At 45.5% G+C, this 21996-nt stretch overlaps 1 protein-coding gene across 6 annotated transcripts in view; it reads right to left on the reverse strand.

The window, feature by feature from the left end:
* RREB1 (ras responsive element binding protein 1) overlaps positions 1-21996 on the reverse strand; it is a 122862-nt gene that overhangs the window by 5029 nt on the left and 95837 nt on the right. For all 6 annotated transcript variants that reach the window (XM_015275839.4, XM_040675869.2, NM_205049.3 and 3 more), the window contains 3 exons: positions 21501-21690; positions 17816-20555; positions 2199-2945 (listed from right to left, as the gene is read on the reverse strand). In XM_015275839.4, coding sequence (XP_015131325.2) covers positions 2199-2945; positions 17816-20555; positions 21501-21690 — 3677 coding nt within the window. The remainder of the gene's footprint in view (positions 1-2198; positions 2946-17815; positions 20556-21500; positions 21691-21996) is intronic.

Raw genomic sequence — 21996 nt, forward strand, 5'->3', positions numbered from 1 at the left:
CCTGCTGGAGCTCTACTCCAATTTCTGAAACACTTGAAAGCCCTTGAAGAGATCTCCTCACACCTGTCCAAGAAAAGCTACTCTCCAGACAAAATCTTTCCACTCACTCTGCAGCCCTAAGCCTCAGAGCAGCTGCAGAGCTGCTCCTATGCTGTAATCAACATGGGATTTGCTCTGCTCTCAGAACCACTTTTTGCATCTGAAATGTTTCAAGAGTTCCCTTAGCACAAGCTCCTTGAAAAACAAAGCCATGCCTCTGCTGACAAAACTGCTCCCAGCTCCTGGCCAAGCACAGTGCCCCAAGGTACTTGTTACCTGCCACCACTGCCCTGCCAGCCCTGAAGAACCAAAGGTCCCACCCTGACAGCCTCATCCCGTGTTTCTGGTTACCACTGCTAAAGGCTTCTCAGTGGAGCAATTCCATTAGGACACCACTGGTGTGGAGTAAGCCAGTCCTGCTGTCTGTGGGAAGCATGACACTTCTGAGTGAAGTTTCTCCTTGCTGTTGACAGAAGACAGGGCTCCAGCCCTGGAGCTTCAGCCAGGAGCTTTTCTGGTCAGCTCCCTTTGCCCACCCCCAAACAGTGCAGCTCTGCAGCTCACCCTGTGACTGGGACCCCAGAGCCTCCCAGAACTACATGCCAGGGTGAAGGAAATGTTTCAGCCTGACTGCCATTGAGCAGCCAGGGGTTCCTTACACACTTCAGAAGTGCCCCACAAGTTCCTCTTCTAAGAAAAAAAAGTATTCCAAAAACTTTCTATACTCATCTTGAATTAAGCAAGGTTAAAACCGAAGTATAGGCAATATTACACAAAGACAGCATTCTGCCATGTATCTGAGTGGATGGGAGGGAGAGAGGAAGGAGGAAGGTCAACCAGTATTGAGTCAACCACAGGACTGAGGCAAAGTCTGCATTTGAAAACGCATTATCTAAGCAGTGGTGGTGTTTAAATATATTACATTTGAAAAACTGACCCAGGTTTCTATTCTATTCTAACCTATTCTACGATTTTCTATGATAACAACATCCTTCAGTGTCAAACAAGAGAAACAAACAGCAAAAAACCAGACATATCGATATGGTCTGTGTATCTTAGCATGCATTTAAAACACACAGTATGGGAATCACAGGCACACAACAGCGTATCATTTAGGGCTAACGTTCAGCACTTTAGATATTATAATCTTCCCAAATCTTCTGAGTTAGTATGAAAATAGCCACAAGAGTGGGATCCATCCCTTGTTTCACTCAAGCTTTGAGTCCTCAATGCTGGATGAAAACATGTCATCTTTGCACTTGAGAAGTCAGTTCCGAAGGTAAAAAGTATGGTTAAGGCGCCAGTCTTTGGTGTAGTTTATTAAACATCCTCTTCAATTACAGTACAAATATTTTGTAACCAAAGTTAATCACAAAGATATTGTCCTCAGCAGAAAGCATTTCAAAAGACATGAAATGTCAAACTGCTTCGTTTTCCCACACCAGAACAGCCCACGGAGAGGTAAAACACATCATCAATGAGGATGCACAACTAATTCACCCTTGAGCTGGCTCATGACTTCACCTCCTTCTCAATGCACTGCTGAAATTTACTGCATAAAGCAATCCCTAGTAATTTAATTACTGAGTAATCAGACAAAGATTTTACTACCTGTATTCCACATTCTCTGCCCGAGGAAGAGCAGAATGCAAATTGTAGGTGTGCCTTTCACTCAAGCAGAAGGTCATGCGTATCACCAGCATACTACCAGTACCAGGCCCAGATAATCAGACAAAACACACGCTCTCTCTAAACTTTCACTCAGAAATGAAGTCTTACATGCTGCCATGTTTCTCCACTGCTCATGAAAATACTGGGAAGAGGTACAGCCATGCACACTTGATGGGAAGGGAGTGAGAAGCTGGACTGCGTGGAGATCTGCATACTTGTCCTAACCTTCAAACACTGTAAGCAAATATGGGGGAAAACTGTTTGGGAGCTGAAGATGAGGTGGTGGTGTAACTACTCCTGCTCCTTTAATAGGCTTTGTGCGCAGCATGGAAGACTGGGGAAGAGATGACACCTCACAGCTACCTTTGGGACTAAAAGCAGTGTCTCCAACTTCATGCACTATCAGTAATTGTGCACCTACGGAGAAGATGCATCACTGTGGTGGCAGATCTGCTCGTTATCTGCTCTGCCCTGAATTCTCCTCTTACCTGTATGAGACCGCATATGTCGCGTCAAATCTTGCAGAGACCAGAAACGCTTGTTGCACACAGTACAGACTTTCTTTCTTTTGTCTGCTTTTGCAGTACTCTTAGCCTCATCAGTCTTTGGTATTTTGTCATCACTGCTCTTCTCAGTGGACTTTCTCTCTGTGCCTTCCCCCTCAGAGATGCTTTCGCTCTCTTCATTCTCCTTTCCTGTTGCCTCACAGTCCAGAGGAGACTCCACTACCTTCAAGTCCATCGGAGACTCTTCCTGCTCAAGACCGGAGTCCTGCATCGAGGGAGCTCCTGCATCATCCTGGATGCTTTTGCTTTCATCCTCACTGCTCCTTTCATCTTTTCTGTCCTCACGAATGTGGGCCTTTTTGTGACGGCTAAGAGTGCCAGCAAACTTGAAGGTTTTGCCACAAACATCACAGGCATGTTTCCTTTCAGTCTGAGAACTGCTGCCTGCGCTCTGGTCACTCTCTGCCAGCTTGAAGTCCATTAACTTGCTGGCAAAATTGAGGTCAAGACTTTTGTTACTTACAGAATCTTCCTCAGGGCCCTCTTCATATTCATCTGCTTTTTCTTCGGCATCCTCTTCTGCTGGAGGGGAGTCAGCCTTTTGCTCCTCCTGGGGGCTGCACTCACTCCCTGGTAGCTCGCTGACTTCCTCTGGCTGCTCCTTCTCACAGGACGTCAGGTCCAAGACTTCACCTCCTGTAGCAGGTGCCTCTGTGTCAGCCTGACTGTCTGCAAGCAAACAGAGAGAAGCTTTCAGTGGGACACTCTCTACTAACACACAACTACCAGCGGTGAGGATTCACAGACCCACGAGCAGTGCTGCTGATCAAGTGTCCGAACATCTGCCTTATCTTATCTGTCACCCAGTAACTTACAGCTGAAAAGAGACCAAAACACCACAGAACCAATCAGACTGATGATTAAAAATCTGTTAAAAGTACTTTGTTTTCTAAAGTAAACTCACATTCTTAGCAATTTCTTGAAGTGTGATGCAATCGCTTTTACCAGAGAATACAAAATGCTGCAAGACCAAAGAAAAGCTTAGGTCACTACTGCTACAAATATACTGCACCAGAGACACACGGATGTATTACCTGTAAACACGTGTACAGAATATGGATGTAGACTGAAGTAATACATATCCTCATGTTACTGTAACTGATAAATTGTAAGCAGTGGGAAATGTTTTCCAAAGGGAGAATAAAGGCCTCATGCAACCAACTGGTACAATTAAATGTCAAAGGTTATCGCAGAACAGTAAAAAAACTGGCTATGTATCAGATAAGCAAAAGATGCTCGAGTTTGACTACATGTGGGTCTTTGACATCACCTGGATTTCACCTGGAAAAGCATTTTGAAGCATCCTTTGCTGTTTCACCACCCCTCCACCAAAAAGGCAAAACACGCCTAAGATGCCCACCTTAATGACACTGTCTGTTCTCCAATCAGTCTGCACCATTACCACCATTAAAGACACAACATGTTCAAGCAACGTAAAATGAGTAAGGCAAACAAAGGAGCAGAGCTGTACCTCTTCCAAGCTCCATACGAATACTGTAAGTATCTAAAGTGGAAATAAGCAGGACCGAATCTGGACGCTCATGCTGACAATGTTGCATGACATTTAACTGCATCCCATGTGCTCCTTCCCAGCAATTGTTCCAGGACATGTGCCGAGCAAGGGAAGCTCAAACTTTCCTTGTGTTAAGTCCTCCCCCACCTCCTTCTCGTTGACAGCGTGAAGCTGAGGCACCACACAACAGTCACTGCAGCATTTATCTGCAAGCCCAATAGCTGCTTGGTAACTGCAGGGATTTAGAAACTCCAGATGAGCAGTTTAAGTCCTCCATTTGACATAGTACAAGATGTGCTTGTCCCTGCATTGCCCAGATTTCCTATTATAGGATTTTTTTTGTAAGCAAGGAGTAATCACAGAAGGTATGAAGGTAGATCTCAGGCAAACTGAAGTTCAAACGTAGCCTTGCTGTGTACCTTGCATCGACCTCATTTTCTTAGAATCACCACACAATCATCAAGGTTGAAAAAGACCTCCAAGATCATCCAGTCCAACTGCAAGTGATAATCAATGGCCATTAAACAGATGTCAAGGCTGAGCAGCATTTCCAGATTGTGAACTATTACTTAATGCAGCATAATCCTTGACACTTCCTTTTTTTGGGGAAGTCTGAGTGGGGTGGAATGGAGGGAAAGAGTGAACTGTCAAAAAAAAACAATAATCTCATCTTTTAATCAAAACAGATCAGTTTATATTGACTGGTTTGCACAGAAGCTTTCAACAAAATTCACTGCTCATTTCATTATCTAACCATTAAAACATGCAACTATGCCCTAATCGGTGTATAATGCTGGAGAATTTGAGAATGTGGGCATCTGGAAAAAGAAGGTCACCTACAAGTGCCCTACACATTTGCATTTGAATTCTATGTTTTGACTCATTGCTTCTTGCCTGGATAAACTGAGGTAAAAAATTCAAACGAAGTTATTACAAACATCAGGAGGCCATTTCTAAAAACCCAGCTGAAATCTCAAAGAGTAAATTAAGGAGCCACACTGCTTTACAACTCAGAGAAACGTGAGACAACCATGGATGAGAAGCAGGGGGCACAGAAAGCATTCTCGATTACGTGCAGGCAGCAGGGCCTCGTGGCTGATGTTGCAGGCAAGGCAGCAAAACCAGAACCCAAACCCAGGCCACATCCATACAGGGGAAATGTTTTAAAAAACAAAACAAAACAAAACAGAGGAAGCACTCCTGTGGGTTCCTGGCCTGCTGCCTTCTTCCACACATGGCATTCTGGGGACTGGAACAGCACATCTGTGTCTCACTGGAAGTGCTTCAGCTTAGCCCAAGAGTTTAGATGAAAGGAAGGATTAATGACGAGAGATGTGACTCCACACTGCTGCTGAAAGGGTTCTTGTCCTTGACCATGGCCACCCACTCTTGCTCCAGCCTTAGTGGTGCTAACATTCACACACCACACAGCAAGCACGGTCTTTTTCACCTCAGCGCAGATTTGGAGTGAAATGTGGATTTGGGGTGCATGGGAACGAAGTGACCCCACAATCACTGCTTCAAGGGCGAAGGGAAGGGAAACCACAGAGGATTTTCCTTCTCAGCAGCCCTTGGTTGCTGCCATCAACAGCAGGTATTTGTGAACGACGGATGAAAAGACTAAATTGGCAAAGTGGACTGAGGTACAGAGATCCTCAAACAATGTCCATGGGAAGCACCTGAGTGGCTGCTGCACCCCAATGCTGGTGCTCACACCCTCAGCAAGATGAGCTCCATGGGTGAGGCCAGGAAACACTCCTGTGAGGAACTGTGTGTAAGGCCAAAGGAAAACTGAAAGCAAAATGAGAAGCAGGGCTTTACTGGGGAAGAGAGCAGGAAAGTATCTTAAGATGGAGAGAAGTATGAGCATGAAGAGTCCAGGATGGAAGGAGCTTCACTTCTGTCACATCAAGAGCCACACTCTAACTCCTTGCTGCCCAAACACAAGCAGCAGACGCAGAGCAAGGTGACTCTTCAGACAGGAACTATCGGGAGCAATGTTCAGGAGGGGAATATGAGCCAGAAGCATTCCAGGAGGGGAGTAAGAACCAGAGAAGGCCAGAAACTGAATATTTTGTTTTAAAAACCTCAAACACGAAAGCCTCCTCAACTTTTAAGTTCAACGTGTTGTATATTGCACATCGTTTTCTACTTTTCCCTTTTCCCCCCCTAACTTTTCCTTGCCGTGCTTTAAGCATTTGCACAATGTATTACTTTTTTTCTTTTAGGAGGAAATTGTTCAATTAATTGTACTCAAACTCTGTCTCCTTTTTTCTCCCCTGTGCCCCTCCCACCTGTAGTTCCCTCCTTGTGTTGCTGGCTCACAATTACATTTTCGTGTGGAAGAGAGACTGGCTCTGCAGGACAGGTGATGTAGGTGGTGCTGCCTTACCAGCGCAGGCTAATGGGTGAGGATGACATCAAGAAAAAGAATATGAACCTTAACCACCAGCATTCAGGAAGGAAAAAGACCTCAGACACCAGCAGCATGGATACACACACTTCCTCTTCCAAAACCAGCTCACCACCATAGAATGAACACTTCCAAAATTCAGTTATGGACTTGACCAGGAATATCCTAAGGTGTGGGCTTGGGTGATTGCTCTTCCTTCCCACCTGCGCTGATGAGACCTGCTGCCTTTCTAGTCAAGGAAGAGCTTCGCAGCCTCCTTATGAAACTACATGCATATCACAAAATGGCAGCTCCAGACTAGTCGAGCTACTCTGTGGTTACCCCCAACCTGCACAGTTGGTTTCACAGCTGGTGAAAAAGCAACCTGCTTTGCACAAAACCTGACTCTGGGGATGGGTGAGAACCAGCCCTGCTCTGCTGTGGCCAAACTGGAAGAGCAGTGCTGGGAGGCATGTGGGAAAGAGGACTGTCGTGAAGATGGCCTCACTGGTGCCTGGTGTGGGGTTTCTCCTGCAAGGCCGACAATGCTGCTTTTAGCTTGTTTACAGGCCTCTTTGTAGAAAACACTGCTGGCCACACAGAATGCTGTATGACATGGGGAAGGATTCTAAACAAGCCTTCAGATCTGAGCAAACGTCTCCAAAGGGCCTGAGCTCCTCTCAAATGGGTCAGTCCTGTTTCCAGAATCAGTGGCTCCACGACTGCATTTTCTTTATCCTGTTGTATAGTCACATGCACTTGAGGTCGCGAGGAAGGCATGGTACCAGGGAAAGGCCTGCTGTTTCTGTCTCTTACTAATGCTGAAAATGCTCTCCAGTCTGCTTGTTATCCCACAAATAAAACTGGAGAGGACAAGAGCAGAACTACCCTTACCGAGGCCCCTGCCCACTGGCCACTTTCTCAGCACCCGCATCTCAGTTTAGGTACTCCTAAGCCTCAGTTTTAGGAGATGGCTGGGAGCTGAGCATGTGGCCTTGTCCCAGAGGAGCACAGTTTGAGATGCTCCTCTGAGGTGAGGACACAAAGCTGTCAAGGTTTGAGGGAGTCAGCTCTGACACAAAGCTAAAGACCGTGGGAGATGTAAGGGAGAGAGGGGATCGGCAGGGAAGTGAGGCCCTGAAGAGGAAGGCAAGGAGAAGCTGCAGCTCAGCTGCTACCTCTTCAATGCCTGGGAAAGAAACAAACTTCTCAGGAGATATATTCATAAGCAAAACCTCAAGGTCTCCATCTGAGAATGCAAAAACTTTTCCTCCTGCATGAAAGAAACCACTATATACTTGTAGCCAAGATCACTTTTTTTTCCTTCAAACTGTTGCAAGAAGAGCGTTTTGATGAAGTCTGTTTACAATTCAAGCTGAAGGTTTCAGTCGGCCCAGTCAGAACAGTCCACTTCATCTTTTATAGGTAGCAAGAAAGAGAATGAGAAGTAAACTGCTTTCCTGTATACACAAACACAATTGTCCAGAGAGACACTGAACATGGAAAGTTTCAGATAAAAGAGCAGATACAGATCAAGGCGGGGAGGCTGCTGGTTTGATTCTGGTTTCCTGTGTATGTCTTTCCCCTGGAATTAAGGCAGAATAGAGTGTAGCTGGAGATGCTGAGGTGTTATGAGATAAAACAGGGTGTTGTAGTGGAAACAATTTTGTGACTTTAAAGCAAGTGTTTATTGCCAGACATTCCTGACATCCCCACAGAAGTGTCAGAAAACCCATCACATAAATGATGCTCAAAAGCGGAGCAGACAGAGCACTGAAAGTAAATGTTGGACAAGCAGTTGGCATTACCAGTCAGATGAGCTGACGACTTACTATTTTCCCTACGTTAACTGAAATAACCTCAGATTTTTTTTTTTCTTGTTTTACAAGAGACGCAGCCACCACTAGGTGGAAGCAACCCAGTAAGTTTGGCACTTTTAACGGCCTGCTCAGGCAACGCTGCTCCTACTTACATCCACAACTTGGAGAACAGCTTTTCAACCTGCGGAGTCAACTTGCAAAAACATGGGGGCTACCTCTGTCCATTTTTATCGTAAACACACATTTTGCCACCTCTACTACCTCACATTACACCACACGCAAGGTTAAATACTTAAACAGCCCACGGTTGAGGGAGCTTCAGCTGCTATGTGCATGACTCATGAAATAAGAACATTAAAAGACAGATGAATTTTTAAAGAAGTGTAGGGAATTTGTGTACACGTGGGGGAAAAGGAAAGGATCTGGAAAAGCAGCCGGTTAAAACTACAACTAAAACCCTGGAGAAGAGATATACAGCACCACGCTGTTTGCCTTTGACACAACCTATGGTCCCCTCCAAGACCTTCAAGTGAGCAGTTCAAGTCACCAACACAAACAAAGGCACTCAGGACTAGTTTTGACTGCATCTAGCAAGTGGAAATCTGCACTGAACTGGGGGGAAAAAGCCCAGAGACTTTGAGTTCACAGTGAATTCTCCTGTCTATCAGAAAGAGGGCTTCATGCAGAGCTGGCATTATGTTCAAGTGAGTTATACATCATCCCCTCAGTATCTTCAACACAACTGCTCTGCCATTGAGACCAACTTCAGATCTTCAGTGTCTCCTCTCCATTTGCCACTCACTCCTTTGCCAAGCAGCTCTTGCCTTGCCATAAGCTATGGCTCTGGAGTGGCTGTTAAACTTTGCCTGACACTGAAACTGCAGTTTCAAGCCCTTTGTCCTCTAGGAAATAACGACAAATGTAGTTCAGAGGTACAGACAGCTAGGGCAGTTTGGAAAAACAAGTCCTCCACTATAACCAGGGCTCACATGATTTCTAGAGGGATCACAGAGTGGCAGATTTCTAGAGCAAAGATGAATTCTGCTTAAACACTAATCAGAAAATTCACTGTCGAGCGTACTTTGTAAATATTTGCCTAGTTAACACAGAATAGTTGTCTTTGACCCTCTCAAATCAGGAGCAGGCCCCTCTAAGAAAAGGACCTTCTCTTAGGAAAGTATCTTTATGTACTGTGTAACAGGTAATCCCTTACCCCATTCCCATCCCAACATCTCTCGTTGCATTTGGTTGCAAGAAAGGAGCCTTCAGAAAGCCCTACGGAAGCGAGGGCAGGGCTGCTTTAACGTGATGAAAGTGGACGATTCATTGAGTTGCTCCACAGGGCGGCTGCAGCAGCCTGCCTTGCTCTGAGCCCCACGAGCTGCCCCTCCTGCATGAGATGTCTCAGGCCCTGCTGTCAGGCTGCTCCCTTCTGTTTCACGAAGCAAGGACACACACAAACTCCATCACTCACACAGATTCCCCATCTTCGACTCCTATTCAAAACCGCCATCCTGTTTTTTGTTTTGTTTTAAAACCAGACCAAAAGAAACCCTCTATAAACCTGTTCCCGGTGACACTCTATTGAATTGCGCTTCCTGTCTTACACCTCATCTTAAAGCTTTCCTCTCTGCTTCATTTAGAGCTGACCAAACACCACCCAAGTCTCTCCCTTTCAGCACGCAGCTCGGCAATCCGGACGATGACCCGCTTGCAGATAACAGCTACTGAAAGGCTTCTCCTGTAAGCCCCAACCACACCACTTGCCCACCTTTTAAAGCCAGCACAAGATGAGAAATGCCCCCCTTTTCAACTGAGCCACAGTTTCAAATTATAATTTGCTTCCACTGATTTTGAAATCCATTTTTCTTGCGCAATGGAGTGAGACCACATGTCCCAAGATGCTGAATGATTCTGGCCTGTGATTAAACACCAGCTGGCGAAGCTTGTTAAGAACATTAAGCCATGCTATGAAGTGCTCACGGTAATGCTACCAGCACAGGAGCTGGACGCCTTCCTTGCTTACTGAAGCTGCTGTCTGAAGAAAAAAAAAGCGTTTGATGGCAAGGCCAATTTCAGCAGCATCCATCCAGTTCTCCCAGGAGATGCTGCCAGCTCCATCACCCTGCTGCATCAACACACTCTTTCAGGGTCATACCATGAGCTGGATCTGAGAACTGATCTTAGGACTGCCGGTCCCTCCCCTTGCCCTTTTCATTTTTTTGGACAGCTAGGTCAGTTACAGACGTGGGGATGAACAGCTGGGAACAGGTTGAGCCAGTATGGCTGAGACGTGCTTTGTGTTATCCAACCGTGGCCCAAGGCTCTGTCTGCCAGGGGCAGGTCAAACCACTCTGACCAGCCCAGCACTGGCTGCACAAGAGCTAAGAACAACGTTTACCTTCCACCAGTGTCCTGCACATCCTATGTGTCATGCTCACACTTGTCTGAGTGGCTTTAGAAACCCCTTCCTCCTCCTCACCCCGTCAATCAGCTGAGCTGCCTTAGCATCCCTCTGACTACAGTTTCTAGCAGATCCCATTAGGGCATTTTCGCTTCGTTCTGCTGCAAAGACCACAGAGGTGAGCACTTCCAGAGCCCTTTCTGCAGACTTTTGTTCTGCTAGGGGATCATGTTATAACATGAGTCTTCTCCTCTCATGCTGCAACCATCTGTTGCCGGCAAAGGCCGAACCAGCTCACGTGACACCCCAGGTAACATGCTAGAGCCCAGCACAGTTACGGGCTGCTAACGTGGTAACAAGACATCTTCGTCCTTCATGGCAGGCGAGGGCAAATCACGTTGCAACATGTCTCTAGCATGGCAGATTTTACTGCCAGACTATTACTGAGACCTGCGTGACTGCACCTGAATCACTGCAACACAACCTGCCGATTACAAGGGAAAGAAAGGATGAGAGGCTGTGGAGACAGCAGACATTTCCAAACAGAGATCTCGCTGCTTTTACATTTGCTGTTTCAACAGCTCTTCCATATCACCTACTCAGTGACACAGAGCTGCCCTGTCTCTCCTGAAGGTATCTCTTTTGTACAAGAGCTTCTCGGGCAAGGGAAACGTACCAATCCACTGAGCTTCCTTCCTGTATCTATCCCATTTGGTCAGCAAAGGCGAAGACTTAACTACTGCAGTCACCCACAGTTTGATGCCATTTCGCCCCTTTTCGCTAAATGCCACTCACCTGCCTACAGCAAAGCCTCGTGTGATCTGACAAACAATCTCCTTTGCTGAAAAACTCTCAAAATCGAGTGGGCAAGAAGATGACAGGTGAGCATCAGTGCAGACAAACTTAAGGTAAAAAAAAAAACACTGGAAAAAAATCATCTAAAGCAAACCTTCAAGATGCTGAAAGTGGTACTGGCACTCAGGAAAGAGGAGCCGTTGCATACAGCTCTCCAGGACCACTGCCTTGCCCTGCATCAGCAGCCAATATAAAGCCAAGAAATGCTGCGTACCTCAAGCAAGGGTGTTGAGAGCAAAACAAAGGGTGTCCCTTTGCTGTTGTGTACAGGCCTGGTGTGCCCTCATTACAGGTTGTGCGTGCAGTTCTGGCCTCAGCGCTGCAGGAAGGATATAGCTGGGCTGCAGAAGACACAAAGTGAACCTAATCCAAGCAATGGGATGACACCAGAAAGGCCGAGAACCCTCATTTTTGGAGGAGAGGGGGTGATTATGATTGAAGTCTGTGAGCAGAGAGAGCAAACACAGAACTACAATTCACCGAATCCTGCAATGCTGGAATGAAGGGAGGCTCTCTGAAACTAGCAGGGGATCAGCTTAAAACGGATTTAAAAAATATTTCTTTACACAGCAGGTAGTGAACTTCTGGAGCTTGACGCCACGTGAGGTTGGAGGCAGACAGCATCAGCAGGTTCAGAAAGCAACTGAAGACACCGAGAGACAGCTGGTCCATGATCAGGTTCTAAACAGAGCAGGCAGCGACATGCCCTCTAACGTGCAGCCCTAATGCAGCAGTGGTGGATGCTGGCAGAGTGTAAGAGGAACAGACTCCAGGAAGTGGCCAGGCCCACAAGCTCACCCTAAACAGCAGATCCTACAGATACCACTGGAAACAGAGCATTTAGCTGCATGAACCACTGCTCTAACACAGCAGGGCATCAGGAGTTGGACTTGATGATCCTAACGGGTCCCTTCCAACTTGGGATATTCTGTGATTCTATTTCTCTCGCCTTTATGCTTTGTTTTTCTGCAGCGCTCAGCCCAACTAACACAACTTGATCTTTCTATTTGAAAAGTGCCTGTGCTGCTGTGAGATCCAGCATCCCTTTCCTCAGACTGAGGGATAAACCCATTTCTCCCCAGGGATCAGATGGCAGAATCTGTGCAAATTCTATTAGGTTTGGTATGGCTGGCTGTTGTTTTTTGTTTGTTTGTTTCTCCTCCTTTATCACTTTCACCCCCCCCTTTCACTCTCAAGTCACCTTGTCAGTAATCTCTGAGACCAGCCTGTCAGAACCAAATCTGTTTCAGTGGAAAAGAACCCTAATTTCCCAAGTCAAAGGTGACTTGCTACAACATCCTCGCTGCCAGCTCCTCAACAAGACATTATCTTGAGACATCTGTTTGAATTTGACGAAACTTCCATCAAAGCCACTGGGCACTTGATCCCATAGACCTCAGTCATATAAAGTCCTATGTAAGGTCCACTTAATTCCCTGCAGGAGAAAGTTTTTCATCTCTGTAATTCATTTAAATGACTAAGAGAAGGGGAGAGGCCACGTACAGGAAGAGCAGGAAGAAAAGCCAGGCTCATGCAGTGGAATGAGGAAAGCGGCCCCACGAGATGTCTCTGTGATGGAGGAGGAGATTGTGAGGATGGTTACAAGTCAAAGGAGACCAGCTCCTGTCACATCTTCCCCCTCACATCCAAACCCCCTGAACACACACACACACACACACACAACCCCCCAGACCAATTACGGCCTCTCTTTGATACGACACTGTGGGTGCTTCCCTCACTTCCAACTGCCACAAGTTGGTTTGGTTCTAATTAACTCTTCAACCTGAACGAGGGACTCCCCACATCTTGCAGACATTTCACTTCAGTTATTTCTTTCTCTTCACTGCATCAACTGTGTCATTTTAGAAGCATCACAGACACAACTTTGCTGTCTCATTTTAGAAGCATCAAGGCACTGATTTTTGTAGGCTTTCAAGTTACTCACTTTTTCTTTTAGATGCCTGCTAAATCAACCAGAAATTTATGGCTACAAATACCACTTTCTGCACTTTTATTTGCGTTGTGAAAGAAGCCAAATACAAAACAGAACTTCAAAGTTCAGCAGAAATCTTTCTGCTTCACGATAGCCTAATTCTTTTCACATTTCTTTTCAAGCATGCAATGACAGGATTAGCTGGGGATTAATTGCTTGAAACTCAACCTGCATCTCAGGTCACAATTTTCTCATATCTTCAGATTTTAAAGCTTTTCTATCAACCAAATATTTGTCATACAGACCAGTATCTACAACAGATAAGATCTTCTTTCCACACAAACATCCTACCTGGAGGTCTCAAAACTCAAACAAAAATCCTGCTTACCGCCTGAACTCCAATTCCCCAACCCCAGCTTACAGTCCTATTCCCAAATAGAAACTGGACTGCTTTACACAAGTGCCACTTTTTAAAGGCACAATAAAGATCATTCAAACGAGCAGTATTCCTTGCTTCCCATACTGTCCCTCAGAGGCACCTGCTCTTCTGATAAAATCCGCTTACTGACTGGAGGGTCACCTAAGCAGTTATATTTCAAACATGATTTTATTTATTTCTTTATTTATTTCCAAATGAATGATCGTGGCTTGGGTTAAAATACGTCTGCAGCTGTGTATTGACTCAGAACTGACTGCAGAACTCAGTTAGCACAGCGAGACTAGTTGAGGCTGGACATCTCATGGAAGCCAGTCATTTGAACGGACTCTCTTTTGAAATAAAAGGTCATCTAAGCAATCATAGTACATCAGAAGAGCATTGCTTAATTAATGTATCTCCTGCCATTGTTGTAGCAGTTGAAGCACACTATTGCCATGGTGAGGACCAGCTCTGCGAAGTGAAGATGTCTAAAGCTCCACTCTGACTTAAGTCATACAGGCAAGGAATAAAACCCCTTCCAACTCCTTTTTTACCACTTGTATCCACCCATCAATAGGAAACACCCAGGTTCACAGGTTAGGCACAGCTGTATTCTACTAACTAATTAATTCCTGTTGTTTATAGATATCTTCCCGTCCACTCAATTTCCGTGATATTCTGAATGCTTGGCAAGCAGAAGCTTGCAATCTGCAAAAAAAAAAACACCCATAAAACACACACACAAAAAACCCAACTAACCAAAACCAAAAGAAAATCACACATACAGAAAAAAAACAAAACCAAAAAAGAACCACCATTGCCACTGCATCTCACCTTTCACAAACGGCAACGCTGGGCCAAATATGATCTGGTAGTATCGCTCTGAGAACACCCTCAAGTGATTCTCTGCAAACACATCTAGGTTATCTGTACCTAATGGCCACACACCATTTATTTCATTTTGTATAGAACCCAGTTTGATTCATGTACCATAAAAGGAGAAAAATTAACTGCATCATCTGCAGGGCACATCTTTGCTGCTCTGAGAATGAAAAAAGTCAAGAGCTGGAGAGAAGAGCGAGAAAGAAAGGTAAACTGAGTTGAACACAGAAGAGAATATTAAATAAGACAACATCAAGAGAAAGAAAGTATGAAAAGCAAGCATTCAAGCATGTTCAAACAAAACACAGGTACAGTGCTAAACACTATTCAAAAACAAGCTGTGCCAAATTCCCAGAGCCCCACTTGCGAGCTCTGCATTACAATAAAAACCAATGAAGAAGATGTATACTTCCCAAGGAAATGCTTCTGAAGTAAAAAACACATAGCGGTGTTGAGGCAAGACTGAACAGCATGAAGGCTTTTATCAGAGGCTTTTGGCTGTGTGAAGGATATGGGATACTCGCAGCACACATATTTGTGCCCTTTCACAAAAAGCAAAAATAATCTTGACACCACACGGAAGAAGTTCTTCATGTTGAAATTCTACTGAACATGAAAGACATGCTTGCAAAAATCTTTTCATGACTGGAAATGGACAGAGGTTTAAAACTGGTAGTATGTATACTACTTAAATGCTCAAAATGAAGTACATTTTCCTCAGTCAGACAAATTTTCCCATGAGCAATTTCCATACTACAAGTGGAGTTGCACCACTTTGCTCAAGCGACTGCACAACTCTTCTGACAGCAGTGTACCACAGTGACCTAGGAGCATGGCCAGCTTCACCGTTGTGATTCTATGAAATCTTCCCTGGGCAGCCTGATCTAGCATCTGATTTAGTGGTTGGCAACTCTGCCCATGGCAGGGGAGCTGGAACGAGATGATCTTGGAGGTCCTTTCTAACCCAAGCCATTCCCCAATTCACTACAGACCAGATGCCCAACATACACAGCTGGGGAGCACAACACCCTTCTCACTCACATGAGCTTATCTGGGCCTCTTCTTTCTCCGAGTCAGGGAGCAGCCACCAAGTTCAAACAATAAAGTTCCCTTTTTCTCTTTACAGTAAGATCAGAGATCAAAATCGTTCCTTGACTCCTTCTAAAAAGCAAAGCTAACTAACAAGTCACTGCCTGTGTGATCGGTGGCAACAGAAGTGCATTGCACTAGAACACTGTAGATGTCTCCATCAAAAACCTGTGCAGGACACAAACCCAGCAAACTGCTACATCACACAGCTGCCAAATTCTGCTTGTGCCACCAGCACCTGAGAGCCAACACAAAAACACAGGGCCCACTCAATCCCAAAGCATCTTAGCACATCTCAGTGCATCTTAGCACTTGCCTTGGAACCACCTTCCTTAGCCTAAACCTCCTCTGTCTTCCCATCTTACCTTTCCCTTTCCCCTCCTGTAAGCTGTATGTACATTGCTGTCAGAGGGGAGCTGCTGTGGACTCCCAGTTCAGAAACAGAGAACTAGTGTCACCTGAAAGGAGGTGACCCAAGGCCCAAACCTGAAGAAGCGTGATTCCCCAGCACCAAGCCTCCCTCAACACTGCTCTGATCACGATTTGAAAGAGCTCTCAGTATGTGCAATGCCAGAGTGCACCAGACTGAATCTGATCGGTGCCAGTACTGTGGCATCACCATGTCCTGGACCTGCACTGAGCCTAGCTCCTACTGCAGTGGTTTGTTCTGCCCGTGGGGACAGCAGCACAGGCCTTCTAAAGGATGGTGTCGTCTTCCAAGCCCAGGGATGGCAGGGGAGACAGGTTTTACCAGAAGTGCATTTTCCTGTCTACATTAAGGGTTTACATCAGTGCTGCTACCTTGGAAGTCCGCCATCAATAAGCAGGTCAACCTCCTCAGTCTGGGCAAAGCCTCTCTTTATTGTTTTCTGTCTCATGAAAAGTTCCTCAGTAACTATATATTATTTTTGGAGGGCAGGGTGTTAAGAAACAACTGATATGAATAAAGAGCTCTCCTTCACCGCTGAAAGCAAACTGTATGCTTAATAAGATGATAGAATTTGGTCTGTGCATGCCAGAAAACAATAGCCTCACTGTTGCACGGATACCTTCAAGTTACATCCTCACGTCACCCAAAGCAAACTGTAAGAGGGACTGCTCCGCAACTCAGATTCCCTTTAAACCTCTTAGCTAACTCTTTGCCTCTTCGGGGTTCCCCTTTAGAAATGGATCTTCTGCTTCATGAACCCTTCATTCTTTCCACATAAATAAATAAATAAATAAATCTCTTCTCTCTTATGAGGCTGTACTCAATTCCCAGACATTTCTTACTAATTTTCTAACTTTTACTCTTTCTATCAGGAGTTGAGATTGCATAATGAGGAGAATGATATCAACAATTGTCACTGACTTAAAAGAGAGCAAAAGAAGTAGAGTTTCTTCTTTTCCAACTCTAAGCAGGGTAAGAACCTACTAATTATTACAGCACGAGTGAAAAAAGGAGTTAGCTTCAGATTGACACAGCATTCAATGAAGTCTGTCCTTCACAATGAAGAATGAAGAAGAACCCCAAACCTATAGTAAATCTCGCCCCCCAGTTCCTCCTTTGGTTAACCCCAGCTTTGAGGTTACTTGCACAGTGGCACGATATAACTTCATGCCTTGGGGTATAAGCCCACCTTTAGTTGTCTAACACTAAGAAGAAACATCTCCTAGAGGGAAACTACTACTGCGTAATGTTCGGGATGGTATTTCTTGCATCCTCCTTCCTTCTGTCAAATAAAAGCCATCACAAGAAAAAAGAATGCTAAATGCTACATTATTTTCTTTCACTGACACAGTTTTACACTTATTTGCTCTCATTGTTATGGCATATTTTTATCATTACTGAAGTTGACAAACAGTCCCTGGAAGCATCCAAACAAACCATGTAAGGCACAATGAAATATTCAACACATGTTAACTGTCTAGATGAGACAGAAATAATAGAAAACCTGAAACCAAATTCTTTTTCCATGTATGCTAAGTTACGCCACCGAAGTCAAATGGGTTTTAGCAGCTTAGTTTGCCCTCTTGATACTCAAAGCCACAGAAATTACTCCATTACTAAAAAATTTAACACCACCACAATGCAACAGCAACAGCTGAGGCTTTGCAAAGAAAAACAAAAAAGAATATGATTCGGACATCAGAGGGAAGACAAGAAAGGAAGGCTCCTGCATGAGGAGACCCTGCCTTCAGCTAGGAAAATCCTCGGGCACTACAATCCACTTGAAGGACGAGGCACTCTTACCTGTGTGAGTGAGCATGTGCCGCTGTAGGGAACTTGCCCACGAAAAGACTCGAGGACAGTAAGGACAGGTTATTTTTTGCGGGCAGTCTGAGTAAGTGTTCCTCTTCCCTCTCAGCAGCTTATCTTCAGGAGTTTCCTTTTCATCCTCACTTGTTCCATTTTGGCCGCTTTCTTCCTTGAAATTGTCAGTGGACTGTAGAAACGGGCTAAATTTATTAGTGTCTGTGGTAGCCAGCATCTTCTCTATGCTGGCAAACTCCCCGCTTGACTCCAGATCCACACCACTGCTCAGTTTAGGCTTGTTTTTTGTTCCTTTCTTTCTACCTCTCTTCTTAGTCAACCCAGTGTCAGCAATGGGAGACGGCTCGGGATCACAGGCCTGAGTCAGGTCACTGGGAAGGTTGGAGTCTCTCTGAATGGCGGTCACGATTGTCATTTTTGCTTTGGCATTCCCTGATTTGTCACACCCAGTGGAGCTGCTCGCTGCCTTGGGACTGGCATCTGCAGCCTCCGTTTTCAGCAAAGCAGGAGCAGACGACACAGATGAAATGATCTGTGCAATGGAAGCCAGCGGTGGCAGCTCTTTAGTTACTGGAGGCTTTGGCAAGAGAGGTTGTGGTGGTGGTTTAGGCCTCAAGGGTCTCAGCAAGGCAGAATTGCCAAGGAGAGCTGGGGAAATGATTGGGACAGTCAAATGCAACGAACCCTTCAGTGGCTGGGGATGTCCAACAGCCCTGTTTTTCTCTGAGTTCCCATTGGCACCAAAGCCCAGAGGACACTGCTGACAGTTATAGGCATTATCAGTGATCACAGAAGAAGCCAGCTCTTGATTCCTGGCCTCACCTGGGATATCATTATCTCTCTTCAGGACTTTGGGGATGGACAGGTCAATGGGCTCCATGGAACAGTCGTAGAAGGACAAGGGAGAAGAGACAAGCAGGTTCTCCTGCTTCACTTGCACAGCACTCAGGTTTTTGCTCTTCTGAGAGAAATCCAACGGCTCATCAAAATCCATCGGGAAGTTGCCCATAGGTTCAAGTTTGATGGGAACATGAGATGACGTCCCAAGCAAGAAGCCGTTTTGTGGCTCTAGGAAAGGAGTGATGGGCTTGCAGTCCATGTAAGTGCTGTCCTCCAATAAAGGAGCATCTGTGTGGCTCTCCTGAGCACTGCAGTCCACCACCAGGATGTAATTTTCAATCTCCCTTTCCTGCACATGCAAATGCTGCTTCAGGATATGGTGAATGCAGTTCCTCTTGGCTGAAAAAGCTGTGCCACACTCCTTGCACTCAAATGGCTTCTTCTTCTGGCAGCCACTGTGAGTCCTCATGTGGATGCGGAGGGCCCGGTAATGCTTCAGATCCTCGCCGCACAACTTGCACACAGTGTCTGGAGAACAGAAGGCATCCACCATCTCTGCGGCATTGCTGGTGACATACTCAATGTTCTTCTCTATATCCTTTCTGGTCACTTTGAGGTGCTTCTTTCGCAGATGCCTCTCGCAGTTGGCTTTAACTGTGAAAGGGTAGTGGCAGATTTTACAAATATAAGGCCTCTCCCCACTGTGTGTCCGCAGGTGCCGGATCAGCGCCGCCTTGTCAGCTGCAATGTAGTCACAGATGTTGCACTGGTATGGGGAAATACCCAAGTGAGAACGGATATGAGCTCTCAGGACACCAGAGAAAGCAAACACCTGGTCACAGAAACGACAGGGGTACAAGACTTTCCTCATTGTTGGGGCTTTCTTGTTTGCTGCCCCTGCAATGATGGCTTTGAGGTCCCCTTCTGTCACCTCTTGCTTGATCTTGGCTTCCATGTTCAGAGGCAGGAGAGCTTCAATAATGCTGTCCTGCTCCAGTTGTGTCTTCATCTCGTGCTGAGTTAAAGGCTCTACTTTGGGCTGGAGGAGCAACTGTGAGGAAGGACTTGATTTGGCTCCTGGCTGGGAGAGGTGAGAGTTGGAGGAGGTCTCCACCGAGTTCTTGATCAGCCTCAGAGGAGGTGGTGGGAGGCTTGGGCTAATGCAGCCGGGGGAGGCTTGCTGGGCACTGATAAGAGGAGGAGGTGTAGAAGTTGCGACAACTGTTCGGGGCGTTACCAAAGGCTTTGGCTTCAGTGGTGGCATATGCTTGAAAATGGACTGCACGGGGACAGAAGGTGCCTTAGAAAGTGGAGGAAGACTGATTTGAGGAGGAGCGGAAGAAGCCATCTTCAAGATCTGCTGAATGTCTGCCAACTCAATTGCAGATTCATTGGAGATGGGTTTTACCACAATACTGCTGTCAGGCTGGATGATAAAACCCTTCTGGAAAGGCTGCAGCGAGAGGAGCTTTATGTTCTCCTTTGTAGGTGGGAGGACTGAAAATGGCCCTCCCATAGTGGCAGCTTCCAGAGGAGAGAGGCTAAGCAGGCCAGTGCTGCCGGGTTCCTGAGGTAGGTTACTCTTCAGTGCTCTGAGCCGCATTTCTTGGACCTCATCTTGTGTATCGTCCTCCTGCTTGACAGGTTTGATGTCTTTGGTGTACTGTAGGCCCAAGGATGCCATGAAGGCTTTCTGGTCTGGGTTCTCACTGGGTAGGGATGTGGACTGTAGCTTGTGCTTGTCTCTTCCCTGATCCATCACGTGAGTTTCTGTGTGCAGTTTGAGTGCCAAAAGCATGGGGAATGCCTTGTTACACGTCTCGCAAATAAACCGATGGAATTCACTGATGCACCTTCGCAAATTTGTTTCACACCAGACCTGCAAGACATGCAAAAACATTTAGAGTAGACACCTCCAACTGACAAAGCAATTACATATTACTGCAAAACGAAACTACCTTCACTCTCTCTTCTTCTGGAGTTTAGAGAAGCCCTTTGGCCACCTAAGTGGTATATCTAGATTTGGGGCTGACTCTCCAGAAGTTCCCTTCTATAGAGGCAAATTTCTTCAGAGGGTTATTCAGGCTCTAAAATACTTTTCCACCCTAATCCACCATTCCAGAAACCTTTCTCTGTTCACTGACAGGACATGAGCCTCAGAGGACTACCCAGCTAACTTCAGTAAGACGCACAGTAAGACTATCTCCTTCAGCTCTTTTACTACAAAGAAACTATAAGGAAAAAAAAAAAAAGAAAGCATCTAAGAAGGGTAAACAACAAAAAAAACCAACCAAACATAACACCCCTCAAAACCAAATGAATGAAATGCGGAGGCAAAACCAGTCAGACTTCTGATTAGGGAGTCTGATTACATTTATTCTTCCAAGAAAAATATTAAACTCACAAATAGATTTTATACCTGAAAACAATTGTGAATCCAAATGCTGTATTTAAATATTTAAATGCTACCTAGGTAGCATTAGATGTGAAATTGTTTGAGGAAGGCTGGGAGGGAGGGGTATGGATCTAACACTGCCAACGTGTTTGTTTAAAGTAACTTTATATATCTTCACACCACTGGAATACTTAAAAAAGATAGGCCAAATGTTCTTTGGAAAAGGGAAAAAAAAATAGAACGGGATAGGGAAAGGGAGAAGGAATATGATAAAAAGTAAAAGGAAGTGTCTGTATCCGAGCAGACAGTAGTAATGTGGGCTCCACAAAATATTCTATGCCTTGTCTCTGGTAGGTCAAATCCTTCAATACATTCAGAAGATATACGCTATATTAGAGGGTACCTTAAGCTCCTAAGAACAAAGCGTACCTGAGAAATGCGGGGGAACTTCCTACAGGAGAAGTCTGTGAATCCCAAGTCGTGGAAGCCTGCTGGAATTGAAGGGTTGTTCTGAATGAAAGGCTTTCCAGTGGGATCTCTGGGAAGCTGCTTATGGATAACTGCATTATGACGCAGTAAGCCCCGATGAGTACGAAAGGTAATACAACAGATGTCACACCTGGAAAGAAAAAGAATAAAATAAAAATGACTTATTGACTGCTGCAAGCATAAAGACTAGCATTCTTCTCACATTAGGCCAACCTCCTTCCTTCACCCCCTGATACTAAGAATCTGCTAAATGCAGAACGAAGTCATGGCATGTCAAAAATCTATCACCACGGAAAGGCCGTTTCAATCACAGCCACTTTCTACCAGTTTCTGGTGGTTGAGTTCACCAGAAGTTCAAAGAATATAGCAAATGAATGTCACACATGAGCAGACAGGTAGTAGGAGCTGAGACTGCAGATTTCTGACAACCTTCCCA

This window comes from Gallus gallus, chromosome 2 (genome assembly GCF_016699485.2).
Source record: "Gallus gallus isolate bGalGal1 chromosome 2, bGalGal1.mat.broiler.GRCg7b, whole genome shotgun sequence".
In the NCBI taxonomy this organism is placed as follows: domain Eukaryota; kingdom Metazoa; phylum Chordata; class Aves; order Galliformes; family Phasianidae; genus Gallus; species Gallus gallus.